Source organism: Vigna unguiculata, chromosome 4 (genome assembly GCF_037176805.1).
Source record: "Vigna unguiculata cultivar grain cowpea cultivar isolate G323 ecotype 2 chromosome 4, ASM3717680v1, whole genome shotgun sequence".
Lineage (NCBI taxonomy): Eukaryota > Viridiplantae > Streptophyta > Magnoliopsida > Fabales > Fabaceae > Vigna > Vigna unguiculata.
Window position 1 is genome coordinate 6,635,802 of NC_140795.1, and position 13,064 is coordinate 6,648,865.

Consider the following 13,064-nt stretch of genomic DNA (forward strand, 5'->3'; position numbering starts at 1 on the left):
AGAATTTTAGAACTTTCTTCTATTTGGATGAGAGAGAAGTATATTATAAAAGGAAAATTGTATTTTCACACTCAAGTTTTCTCTTACTTTTTTATTAACAAAAATATTATATTTAATAAATAAATATAAATATAAATGAAATTTTGAAATAAAATAATAATAATAAACAGTGTGAAATTACCCGACTTCATTCTAAAAATAACTCTTTTAATTATGATTCTATTTTTAATATTCCTTTTTTTAATTTTTGAAAAACATAATGAAATTATATTAATTATACATGGTGATTTTTTTACTCAAATTATTTAAAAGAAATTTGTCAGAATTTTAGAATTTTAGTTTATTATTTGTGGATAATGTTAAGAATTATACTTTAATAACTCAAATTCATTACAACTCATTTAAAGATTTATATATATATATATATATATATATATATATTAAAAATTCTCATATTACATATAATTTTTCTTGCAAATTTGTTAAAATAATTTGTAAGAAAAGATATTTTGTTGTCATTTTGTTTAAGAATCTTAATTTAAGAATCTTAATTGACAGGTAATTCTTTCGTGGGTAATTATTTCTTATAAAATTATAAAATCTGTAAGTATTTTCTATAAAATTTGTTGCGAAAAATATTTTATACAAAGTATTTTGTAAAAAAATTGAAAGCAATTTTTTGTAAATTTTTTTTCACAACAAAATTTGTAAATATTTTCTAAAAACAGTTCCAAAATAAAATTGATAAGAAATATGAGTTTTTTGTAATAATGATCGTAAAAATTATTTTATCTTTAATTAAAGTACTTTTATGAATTGTTAGAACATTGATTTTGAATGTGATGCATCCTTACAAACTTTAAATACATTTAATATTTGATCAAATACATTACAGTTACATATATTTAAAAACATTTAATATTTTGGCTATAAGAAACTTTTGATTATGTTTCAGTCGGGAGATGCTTCTAAAGTTTTTCTTTATTGTATTTTTTTTTCTTTGCCGTAGTATCTTATTAAGATATATCTATTATGTATGGGTTAAATATGTTTTTATCCCTCATGTTTGAGTAAAATTTGGAATTAGTCTATCATCAAAACCTTTGACCAATTTAGTCATTCATCTTTAGAAATGTGTGGATTTAATTATTTTAATCAAATTTTATTAAGTTTATTTGAAGTTTCAAACGCGTTTTGTGATAATATTTGAGTTAGCATTTAAGCGAAAATGGATAAAACAATGTAAACAATTCAAATACTATCACGAGATACATTTGAAACGTTAGATAAACTTAACAAAATCTGGTTAAAAAAATTAAATTCATATATGTCTAAAAATGAAGGACTAAATTAATTAAAAGTTTCAAAGAGAGACCAATTCTAAATTTCAATGAAACTTGAGGGATAAAAACATATTTAACTCGTTATGTAATTGGGATGCATTAATTATATAAGTTTACGAGGGAGAGATGAAAAGAAATTAAAATAGATCATATAATATAATATATATATATATATATATATATATATATATATATATATATATATATATATATATATATCGAATGTGAATAAACTTTTGAACTAAAAAGTTGAATTCAATATTTAGTAAATAAAATAGTTTTAATCCCATATTTTATAATTTTAAATATAAGTTTTAAGAAATAGTTTATGATAAAATATATATACATAAAATTAAATATCCAAGGATATACGATGAATGTTAAATGTTGTAATTTGATATATTTATTATAATTTACTATAATTAATAGTTTTACTATATCTAGTTAATTGAATTAATTAATTGAATCAATTAATTTTTATTCAAAAACTTAATTTATAAATTGTTGAAACCTCTTTTTAATTTTTAATTTGGTAACCGTTTTGTAATTATTTTTTGCTGGAAAAAAATGTGTAATATAAAAATTCAATGAATTTCCATTAAATAATTTGTGTAATTTTTTATTACCAACAATTATACACGAAGTTCTATTTTTTTTTCTATAACCTATTGATAATGAAATATGTTGGTTACATATCTTAATGACAAGATTATGTAAGAAGGTTTAAATAAAATAATATCTTTTTATTGTTCCTAAATAAATATTTTCAGGACTTTTATGTTCATTTTTTTCCTTTGTTAAGAAACAATAAAATAGTCCACAAAGTGAGAAAAAAATTATTAGGTGAGAAATGTTTTACAACCCAAATTTAAATTTGTGTAATCAATGTAGCCTTTTGCACAGTTTTTGAAAAACCTATTTATTTTTCATTTTCACACGAAAAACCCAAATTTGTGTAGAATCATTTATGCTTTTAATGTTTTCCTAAACCATAAATCATTAATATATATATTTTTTATTGTCACAATATCTTTACAACCCCGTTTGTGAGACAACCAGTCAGAATTTGCTATTTTATATTATTTTTCAATTTGGAATTTGAAAATAAAGTTCTTTATTTACAATATATATATATATATATATATATTTTTTTTTGTGAAACTATAATGTGCATAGTACATTGTCACAAAATATATAGAACCTTAAATTGGTGAAAGAACTAATCAGGATTTATTATTTTATATAGTCTTTTTATTTAACAAATTAAACATAGACACGAAACTGGATATCAATCATGTTAAAATGTATTTAAATTTTTTTAAATCTTTAACTTTTTTATTTCAAACTTTAATTAAAATTTACTCTACATTATTCAAAGAAAAGTTTATTTAAAAAGATCGATTTATACATTAAATTTCTTACAGAGAGTAAAATAAATAAAAAAAACATGTAACATTTTTATAAAGATTTAACAAATTATGATTCAATTTGAAATTTGCATGATACAAAAATAAATAATGATTTCAAATTTAAAATCACAAAAAAATTGTAAGAATGCGATAACAAAGTTTGAATTTGAATTCAAATTCCCAAGAATATGTAAAATGCCTTTTTAAAGAACTCTTTTGATGTGTCTAAACAATGTTGGGATACTTCTAACCTTTCATAGAAAATTGCATCTACTTAAAAACTAAGAAAACAAACTACTAGGGATATTACCGTAACACTCCTATCTAATTATTTGACATGTATCCAATAAATAGGTTTTTTCATCATTTTGGTACCCTGATGGAATGGTTTAACCAACTGAAAACGTTCTTACTGTTTTGTCCCTATTTTCTACTCCGTAGTGAATTTGTGTTTGGGTATTTGGTAATTTCGCCAACTTTTAAATGCATCTGGAACTGATTTGACCACCTTTCATTTCGACGCAGAGGCTTGGTTTGAATGCAGAAGCTTGCTTTGGAAGAAAGTTTACGTGATAAATATGGAAGAAGTTGTGTTATTAGTTTTTGTTTGTTGTTTTCCAGTTCTTTCTTCCTTCCATTTTTTATCCTTACTCCAGGTATTTTTGTATATTTTCTGTGTTGCAATGTTTATGGGTAATGATAGAATGATATTTGGAAGGAAGTTTACGTGATAAATATGGAAGAAGTTTTGTTGTTCGTTTTGCAGTTCTTTCTTCCTTTCGTTTATTAACCTTACTCCAGGTATTTTGTATATTTTCTGTGTTGCAATGTTTATGGATAATGATAGAATGATATTTGGAAGGAAGTTTACGTGATAAATATGGAAGAAGTTTTTTTATTAGCTTTTTTTGTTTTTTTTTTGTAGTTGTTTATTCCTTTCGTTTTTTAACCTTATTCCAGGTATTTCTGTATATGTTCTTTGTTGCAATGTTTATGGGTAATGGTAGAATGATATGAAAAGTTTTTTATAGCATTGTTTATAAAGGTTTCAGAGGTTGTTTTTTGTTGAATTTTTTTTTGTTCATGATACATACTCCAGTTTATATTTTTGTTTTTGCATATCCATTTTTTTACTGTTCATTGTTTCCGTTTTGCTTTTAAGTAGTTTGATATTTTTATTCTGTAGTTAATGGTTGCTATAGTTCTTTGTTGTTTTTTATTTTGTTTTATTTTGTTGTGTTTATTTGAATATTTTCTGTTGTTTGTTTTTCTTACAACAAATATTTTGATGTTTTATTTTTTCCAATTTTTTGTGTATTTTAGGAAGTGCAATGGCAAAGAAGCTGAATATGATTAAAGATATTGATGGTAAGAGGGAAACTCTAAAGCTGACAGTTAGAGTTGTTGATCATTGGTATGTTCAGTCCCGTGATTCTACTCTTCAGTTGGAGATGATTCTGATGGATGAAAATGTAAGTATTTCATTAGTAAACCTTTTAATTTTTTGATGTCTTATATATTTTAATTTGTTATGTTGATTATTTATTGTAGGCGGACAAAATACATTGCATTGTTCGCAGGGAGGAGTTTGATTTATTGGATAGCAAGTTGATTGAGGGAGAAACATATATCATGCACAATTTCAAGATACTGAAAAATGAAGGGCAGTACAGGGTATGTGAGCATCCTTACAAGTTACTGTTTATTGGTACTACATCCGTGAAGTCGCAAGCTATTGCTAAACTTCCAATGAAAGCTTACACCTTTAAAAGTATAAAAGAGATTGTTAGTGACAATTTTATTCCTGACTTGCTGATAGGTATGAGAAATATGATAACTGTTTTATTTTAAACAAATTTGCGTATGATAGTCATACTAACCCTATTTTATATATTGTGTCATTGAGATTTGATTGGTGTCGTTGAGAATGTGAGAATCAAGCCTTAGTTCAAAAATGTAGACTCAAAAAATGTGGTGTTTACTTTGGTGGATCTGAGGTAAACTAATATAATTGTACTATAATATTTTGTTAATATTTTGATTTATTTGAACTGAAATTTTTTTATTTGTTGCAGTGGTGTTGCAATTTGTTGTACATTGTGGGATGATTATTGCAAGAAGTTTGTACAGAGGTTCAATGAGCTACCTAATTCGGAGAAGCTTGTGGTTATCATTACTCAAGCTAAAATCAAACCAGCTGCAGGTACATTTCTTTATGAAACATCTTCTTCCTTGACTGTGATTTTTCTTTTTTGTAACATTGGTTTTCATATGTAGGTGAATGGCCAGTTTCTGTTTATAATACGTGGAATGGTACAAAGTTGATTATGGAAAATGATTTTCCTCAAATAGTTGATTTTAAGAAACGAATGAAAGAGTAAGATATTCGAATACTCAAACAAAAACTTGGAAATATTAAACCATGTTAATTATTTGAACTTGTATTCGAATGATTTTTCATATAGTAAAAATAGTGTAGTTGATTTTGTATTTTTTATTTGATTTGCAGAATTGATCCTGATGAAGTGATATTGAGTCAGTGTGCAAGTTAATTGACTCAGTCTTCCCAATATACTGATGTTGAATGTTTTTAGTGAAAAGTTTGTCTGAAATCCCATCAATGAAGAAGGTATGAAAGCAAGTTTTGAGGAATAACTTTATTTCATTTATGTTGTTTAAAGGATTCTAACTTTAAATTTTTTCTTTTGATATAGGAAGTTGTATGTGTGACTGTTGCAACGACTGTTAAGTTTAACTTAGATAATGGGGGCTAGTATTATTTGGTTTGCAACAATTGCAACAAAAGGACTTATGAAGCAGTTTCTTTCAAGTGCACTTATTGTGATACAGATAATGCACTGCCTGTTTTCAAGTTGGTATATTGTTATATTGTACTTTACATTATGTGATCTATCTTAGTTGTTAATTGTAATTTTTGTGTGCTTTCTAGGTATAGGCTCCAAGTCCAGGTTTGTGATGATTCAAATAATTATGTTAACTTTGTTGTATGGGACCAAGAATGTAGCAACATCATTGGGTTGTCTGCTGCTGATTTGCAGAAAAGAATGATTGAGGTCAACCTTTTTATATTTTGCATTGTTTGTTTTGTATCTGCTATTAGTGGTGTGAAAAAAATGGTTTTTATATTATATTATTATCAATTACTGCTAATGAATGAAATTTGTTTTATATTATATTGTTGTTAATTACAATAGGCTGGTGAAGATGACCCCCTTTGCTTTCCTGATGCATTGGATGTAATGCTAGGCTGTACCTTTGCATTTAAAGTTTGAACCCAACCAAGAACTAAGTGTGCATCTGTCATTAAAGTTTCAAATGTTTCAGAAATAGTGGCACATGTTAAAAGTCTTATCCCTCCACTTCAAGTAAATATTAATTTGAAATGATTTATATATTTCTTCCTATATGAATTACATGTAAATGTAAAATATTTTTATGTATTTGTATATGTAGATTGGTGATAGTACTGATAAATGCAGTATGGATTTGGTATCTGAGAGTTCCAGTGTTATGGTAAGTATATTAAGGTGCAATTTTCGTTTTTCTCTTAATTTGAATCATAGTTTTTAAGTAGATATTACAGAAATTGATATGTGATTTTGTTCGTTTTGTAGATTTCAGAATTACGTGGGAAAACTATTTGTAATTTGGCTGCAGACACTGATACTGATATAGTATATTCGTATTCAATTTCCTTTATTCATAATGTAAATTATAGAGTATTTGACATGATGATTTTTCTATTCTTAATTTTGTAGATGAGTTTGAGTGCAACTGGTGATAATGATTCAGATTATGTTGTAATTGGAACTCCAGGAAAGAGGTTATTGCCATGTAGTGAACATTGCAATGAATCTTCTCAGGACATGGATTTTGCTCAACTATCCAGCACTAAGATGAAGAAGTTTATCAAGAAGGAGAAAACTTAAATTGATTTATATGTTCTAATTTGTATATGTTTGATGTATATAATTTAGTGTGCTTTAGAACAGTTATGGTTAAGCACTTTTTTAGCTATATATGTTCTGTAAATTAGGTTAAAGTACATTGTGCTTGATTCTGTTATGTTTTGTTTGGTGTTGGACTCATTCCCGAATATATGTATGGAAACATCTTCCAATAGTATATAGTAGACGATTGATAAAATTATAGGCACTAACATTCATTAAAGGGAAATACATGGTTGATAATAAAGGAAATTAGATTAAGTAGGTCTGTATACATACAGAATCATATATTGTCTTTCAAAAAGCAAATAAAAAAAGGCCTTAAACTATTATCAAACTTAACATATAAACCTTCATAGTGTACATTAAGTGATTAAAACATGAATTGTGCTTGAACGGTTTTTGTCAACTCAAAACATCAGTTTGTGTCCAGCTTCCAGTCCATTAACAACGCAAAACTGCTTCCACCCTCGAGTTATGTAGCATTCCATACGCGATCTGTTACTCCATTTGATATTACATTCCCAAGGCTACATCAGCAAATTATGCATCCAAGTACTGTAAATGAAATTCAGAATATGTCAAGTAATTTTATAAATTCATATAACAAAATAAGTTCAGAAGCAATGAAACTTACCAGTGATGATGAGCGAATATCGTTTTCAATTAATGTTTTCTCTGTTGAAAAGTAAAATGGATTTTCATCATTGCTTTCCATTGTAGTACTACAACTATCAGTTGATTTGTTGATGTAAGTTATTTCATCACCAGCCAAATCAAATATTCTTATTAGGAATTTGTAATCTCCCATGTAAGTTAGCCTCATTACATGATCATTCTTGATTTCATAGTACTTAATAAACTCTGAAATTCCCTTTCTAATATAACGCATATGCAAGAATCCTCTTGCAATGTTAATTTCGTGGATGTTTTCTACTGGGTCAATCATCTCAAAGTTATCAGACACAAATGTTGGACCCCAAAATCGTGAAAATGCATCAGCAAACATTATAAATTCTTGTAGCATAAATAACTCCTCTTTATGTTTAATATGAAATCATTGTAAACCAGTTACATATGAATAATATTGATGCGATAATGTTACTGTTGTATCAATAATTTGATATTGAAACAGTTGAAGAATCTGGGCAATGGGATCTATGGTGGGACATCAGTCAGATTTTTTGGAGCAAGGTATTGTATTTCAGTCATGTCTATGTAAAAAATCCTTAAGTCAAACACCATGTTTCCTAAATATTTGACTGCAATATAATAGTTGTCTTTGAACTTGTAAAAACTTGGTATTTCATAACCTCCACAAAAGAAGTTTTCAGACACTGAACTTTCACCTATGCGGACAACTAACTTATTTCCTCTTGGGTCCACTAAGTAGTTTAGATTGTGTCTAACTTCTTTTGACCAATAAACAAAGAAATCTTGGTCAAATTGAATGTATTCCTGCAATATGTATGAAGTAAAGGAATGAAACATTATGAACGTAGTACAACTGTCTGATGTAATTTTTGCAGATAATAAACCAAGAAAAAAACAATCTTTCCAAATGGGTTCGAGTATACTGATTTGGGTTCCTAAAAAATTTCAGAGTAGTACAACTATTTCAGAAGATGGATTTCCACAATATTGAAGAAGAGGTAATGGAGTCTGTGTGGTCAAGAATCATGTTTCTTTAGACAATCGATTTGTGGTTCCATATAATCCTAAATTGTTACTTAAATATGAAGGTCATATAAATGTTAAATGGTGCAACAGAAGTACTTCAATTAAGTACTTATTCAAATACATCAACAAGGGTTATGACAGAATTACAGCTGCTATAGTTAATAATATCAATGGATCTTCTGTTCATGACCAGTCAGGAGATGAAATTAAACAATATCTTGATTGTAGATATATATCACCATCCAAGGCCTGTTGGAGAATATTTTCATTTCCTATTCATGGCAGGAATCCAACTGTTGAACTATTATTTTTCCATCTTCCCGGAGAACAATCAGTGTACTTTAAAGATGATGAGTTTATTGACGAAGTCATAGGAAAAGCAACTGTTGCAGAATCAATGTTCACAAGTTGGATGGAATGTAACAAAAAGTATGAACTGGCAAGAACTTTGACATACCCAGAGATTGTGTCAAAATTTGTCTATGTCAAGAAAGACAAATGTTAGAAACCCAGGAAAATAGGGAACACAATTGGAACACTTATTTGGGTTCCACCATCAACAGGGGAATTATACTATCTAAGGAGGATGCTAACTGTTGTCAAAGGTCATTTACCTTATGAACATATCAGGACGGTGGACAATATATTATATTCAACCTTTAAAGAAGCATGTGAATCTTTGGGATTTTTAGCAGATGATAAGGAATATGTAGAAGCAATCAAAGAAGCCAAAGATTGGGGCAGTGGAAATTATCTAAGGAAACTTTTCGTGACAATGCTATTGTCCAATAGTGTTAACAAACCACATGATCTATGGGAAAAAACTTGGAATTGGTTATCTGATGACATATTACATAGGCAAAGAATAAAAGCTGGCAATCCAGGTACGTTTCACTTAAATTTCTAAACTTTAAGAAATAAGTTACTGAATTAAGCAAAATGTAGATTTAAATCAATGTATTTAAATGCAGAACTACAATTATCATCTGATATATTGCGAAACTTAACGTTATTCCATATTGAAGAGCTCCTACAAACCAATAGAAGAAGCCTAAAACAATTCCCAACAATGCCATATCCAGATGGTTATTTTATAGTTCAATGTGGGAACAAATTGGTGTACTCAGAACTTGACTACAATGCTGTCACTGAAGCAAATGTATTTGAGGAAAATTATGATCGCATGACAGGTATAACAATTAAAAATTCATGTGTAGATTTTTTGTTTAAGTACTTAATATCTGAATTACAATTGTAGAGGAACAAAAGGACATATTTGAAAAAGTTACTCAAGCTGTTATTAAAAATGTGGGTACAGAAAAGACTTTCATGTGGAGAACTCTTTCTTCAGCATTGAGATCTAAGAGAAAAATTGTATTAACTGTTGCATCAAGTGGTATAACATTTTTATTGTTACCAGGAGGAATAGCAGCACATTCAAAGTTCAGAATCCCAATTCCAACCATGGAAAACTCAATTTGTAACATAGAACAGGGTTCTGAAGCTGTAGAGCTACTAAAATTAGCTGACCTTATCATTTGGGATGAAGTACCAATGGCACACAAATTCTGTTTTGAAACTCTAAAGAGAACGTTAAATGACATAATGAAAGACAAAATGAAACCAAATTTAGTATTTGGAGAAAAGGTAATAGTTTTTGGAGGTGATTTCAGACATATATTACTTGTCATTCCTAGAGGTAGTAGATCAGACATTGTACATGCAACAATCAATGCTTCATACCTATGGCAGCATTGTCAAGTATTGACATTGACTAAGAACATGAGACTTCTACAACCAGGTTTACAAACCAGTTCAACATCGAAAATTCAGGAATTCTCTGATTGGATTGTGAAACTTGGTGATGGTATGTTGTCTGAACCCAATGATGGTGTTGTGGATATCGAAATACCATCAGAATTTTTGATCTCTAATTTTAACGATCCAATTGAAGCTATTGTATTAAGCACATATCCTAATCTATTAGAGAACTATACAAATGATAATTTCCTGTAGAGCAGAGCTATAGTGGCCAGTAGAATAGAGACAGTAGAAGAAATCAACAAATACATATTATCTTTAATTCCAGGTAAATACTAGGATACTCTTAGTCACATATGTTAGATATTGAATATCAATTATATTTCTTGTAACTAATACAATGACTATTTTGTAGGACAAGAACAAGAATACCTAAGTGCAGATACAATTGATAAAACAAATAATTCAATAAATGATGAATATAATGTTATTACTCCAGAATTCCTCAATTCATTAACTACATCAGGCTTACCAAGTCATCAAATAACCTTCAAAATCGGAGCTCCTATAATGTTGCTAAGAAACTTGGATCAATCAGAGGGATTATGCAACAGAAGCAGATTAATTATTACAAGGTTGCAAAACCATGTAATAGCAGCAAGGATTGTAAGTGGAAACAAAAAGGGTAACGAAGTTTATATTCCACGTATGTCTATATCTCCATCTCAATCTCCTTGGCCATTCAAACTAATCAGAAGGCAATTTCCTATAATGTTATCTTATGCAATGACAATTAACAAATCACATGGGCAATCTTTGTGTTCGATTGGATTATATTTGCCAAAACCAGTCTTTAGCCATGGTCAATTATATGTTGCAGTTTCTAGGGTTCAAAGCAAATCGGGATTAAAGATTTTAATCCATGATTCTGAGAAAAAACCATTGTCTTCAACGACAAATGTTGTATTTAAAGAAGTCTTTCAAAATGTATAGAAAATTGCAGACCATATTAACTTCATTTTGATAACTCTGTAGGTTATATGCTTTGTGTAGAGAGACAACATATCAAAATTTATGTGAAATGCCATGTCCATTATCAAATGAGTTTGAAAGTTAGACAGTTACAAATATAAAGAACAGAAAAAAGGATGATACCTGATAAAAGGCACAACTTCACCATTGTATGAATTGTTGCATGAGCTAATTGTCTCAGAAATGGATGACATAGTTATTCCAACTAAAAAATGTGTCCTCATTTATTACAAGACCAACCATCGTGGACACGTAGTCATTTACAATAAAGAATGCATTTATGTACTGAACTCTTTTTCTTTTTACACCACCGCCACCTCCATTTAATAATTACTTTCACCAACACAGTCATAAATTCAATTAAAAGCTACCATATACATGAATCAATCTGCGACAAATGTTTTTACATTGTAGAAACCCTGTATTCGTTTTTGAAAATTTTATGAACTGTTAAAATATAGGTTATTAACTAATGTTCCATTTTCATTTCTAAATGTAATTAATCACGCTAATTGATCCTTATTATTGGAAATTAATTTACTTTTCTATCCTTAAAATTTATTTTTATAACAACACTTGATCAAAAAATTCAAGATTTACGATTATTTAAACTGATTCCATTAGTCATTACCATGATTAACAAAATTGTTTAATATAGAAACTCATACTTCATCCATTTAAATAAAACGTTGGCATACATACCAAAATACAAGTGTCAACCAAAAAAATGTCATTGTGCGTAAAGTGCACCAAAATATTACCACATCATACATAAGTTAAACATTCCAGTTAAATATTCCAGCAACACCCTAAATTTTCTGAACTACGATTAAATTGTCTTTATTTTTCATAACTTCCAACTTTATCCTATCACCAGCGCATAACTTATTTTTTGTGACAAATCTCCTCCATCCACACCCCATATAGCATTCAGTGCATGATCTCTGAGCCCATCTAATTGAACACTACCAGTACATTCTATTACCATTTGATAGTAGGTATTTCTTCTTAGATCTCGAAAATGCAGTGGCAACGAAAGAAGCATTCACATATTGAAAGAGAAAGTAAAAATATTATAAGTAACTGCAAAACATAATAGAAGATCAAATAACTTTACTGAAATAAATAAAACAGAGTCCTATACCAACGACGATGCACCAACATCATAAGCACTCAAACATTTTATTAAGGAATTATTAGTTTCTTCGTCTACAACATCTGCAACATTATTTGCAGTACCAGAACAAGATGCAACATTTGTAGTATAGGCAATCTCGATTCCTTCCACTGAAAATAACATATACAAGAAAACATTCAGTGATACATAATTCATATGCAAGTAGACTTCATCCTTTAGATTATAGTACTTAAACATTTTCCCAATCGGACCATGAAAAATCGTTGTAGCATTAGGTTTCACATCAAACTTAAACTTGAAAGTTTTAGAACAAGGATCTACGAACTCCATCTCCTGGTCATAAACGATTTTCTTCTCCCAGAATAGGTGGAAATAAGGATCCAAGCAAATTGTAGACTGCATTCCGAAAATCATACAATATTAGATTAGAATATGAAATAGTTATTTTTACACAAAACAAGAATGATAAATGCTAGACATTCACCTCTTTGGGAGTTAAGAGAACCCTGAAAGAAGACAAGAACCTAGACCACACCAAATCTTCCTCTGCAATGTAACTATCACCTAGACCTCGGTATTCTATCTCAATCCATTGTAGGTCGAAAATCCTCAGTCGAAAATATCTATCACCACAAAATACAGTACAGACATAATGCAAGTCTTTGAGTTCATAAAATTCCTCGAAATAAGGTGGTATTCGAAAAATTTCCTTTCTTATCAAATCTTCCTCAAA

At 28.7% G+C, this 13,064-nt stretch overlaps 2 protein-coding genes across 2 annotated transcripts; both read left to right on the top strand.

Annotated features, from left to right (window-relative positions):
* Positions 1 to 4,083: 4,083 nt before the first annotated feature.
* On the top strand, positions 4,084 to 6,702 carry LOC146886697 (uncharacterized). The gene is made up of 10 exons (XM_085672657.1): positions 4,084 to 4,224; positions 4,304 to 4,571; positions 4,713 to 4,749; positions 4,828 to 4,955; positions 5,030 to 5,129; positions 5,703 to 5,826; positions 5,968 to 6,039; positions 6,227 to 6,286; positions 6,388 to 6,447; positions 6,532 to 6,702. Exons 1-10 carry the CDS (start codon positions 4,084 to 4,086, stop codon positions 6,700 to 6,702), a joined length of 1,161 nt encoding a protein of 386 aa, XP_085528783.1.
* Positions 6,703 to 7,871: 1,169 nt separating this feature from the next.
* On the top strand, positions 7,872 to 10,416 carry LOC114182074 (uncharacterized). The gene is made up of 6 exons (XM_085672658.1): positions 7,872 to 7,914; positions 8,463 to 8,592; positions 8,686 to 8,900; positions 9,096 to 9,284; positions 9,372 to 9,590; positions 9,659 to 10,416. Exons 1-6 carry the CDS (start codon positions 7,872 to 7,874, stop codon positions 10,414 to 10,416), a joined length of 1,554 nt encoding a protein of 517 aa, XP_085528784.1.
* Positions 10,417 to 13,064: the final 2,648 nt, after the last annotated feature.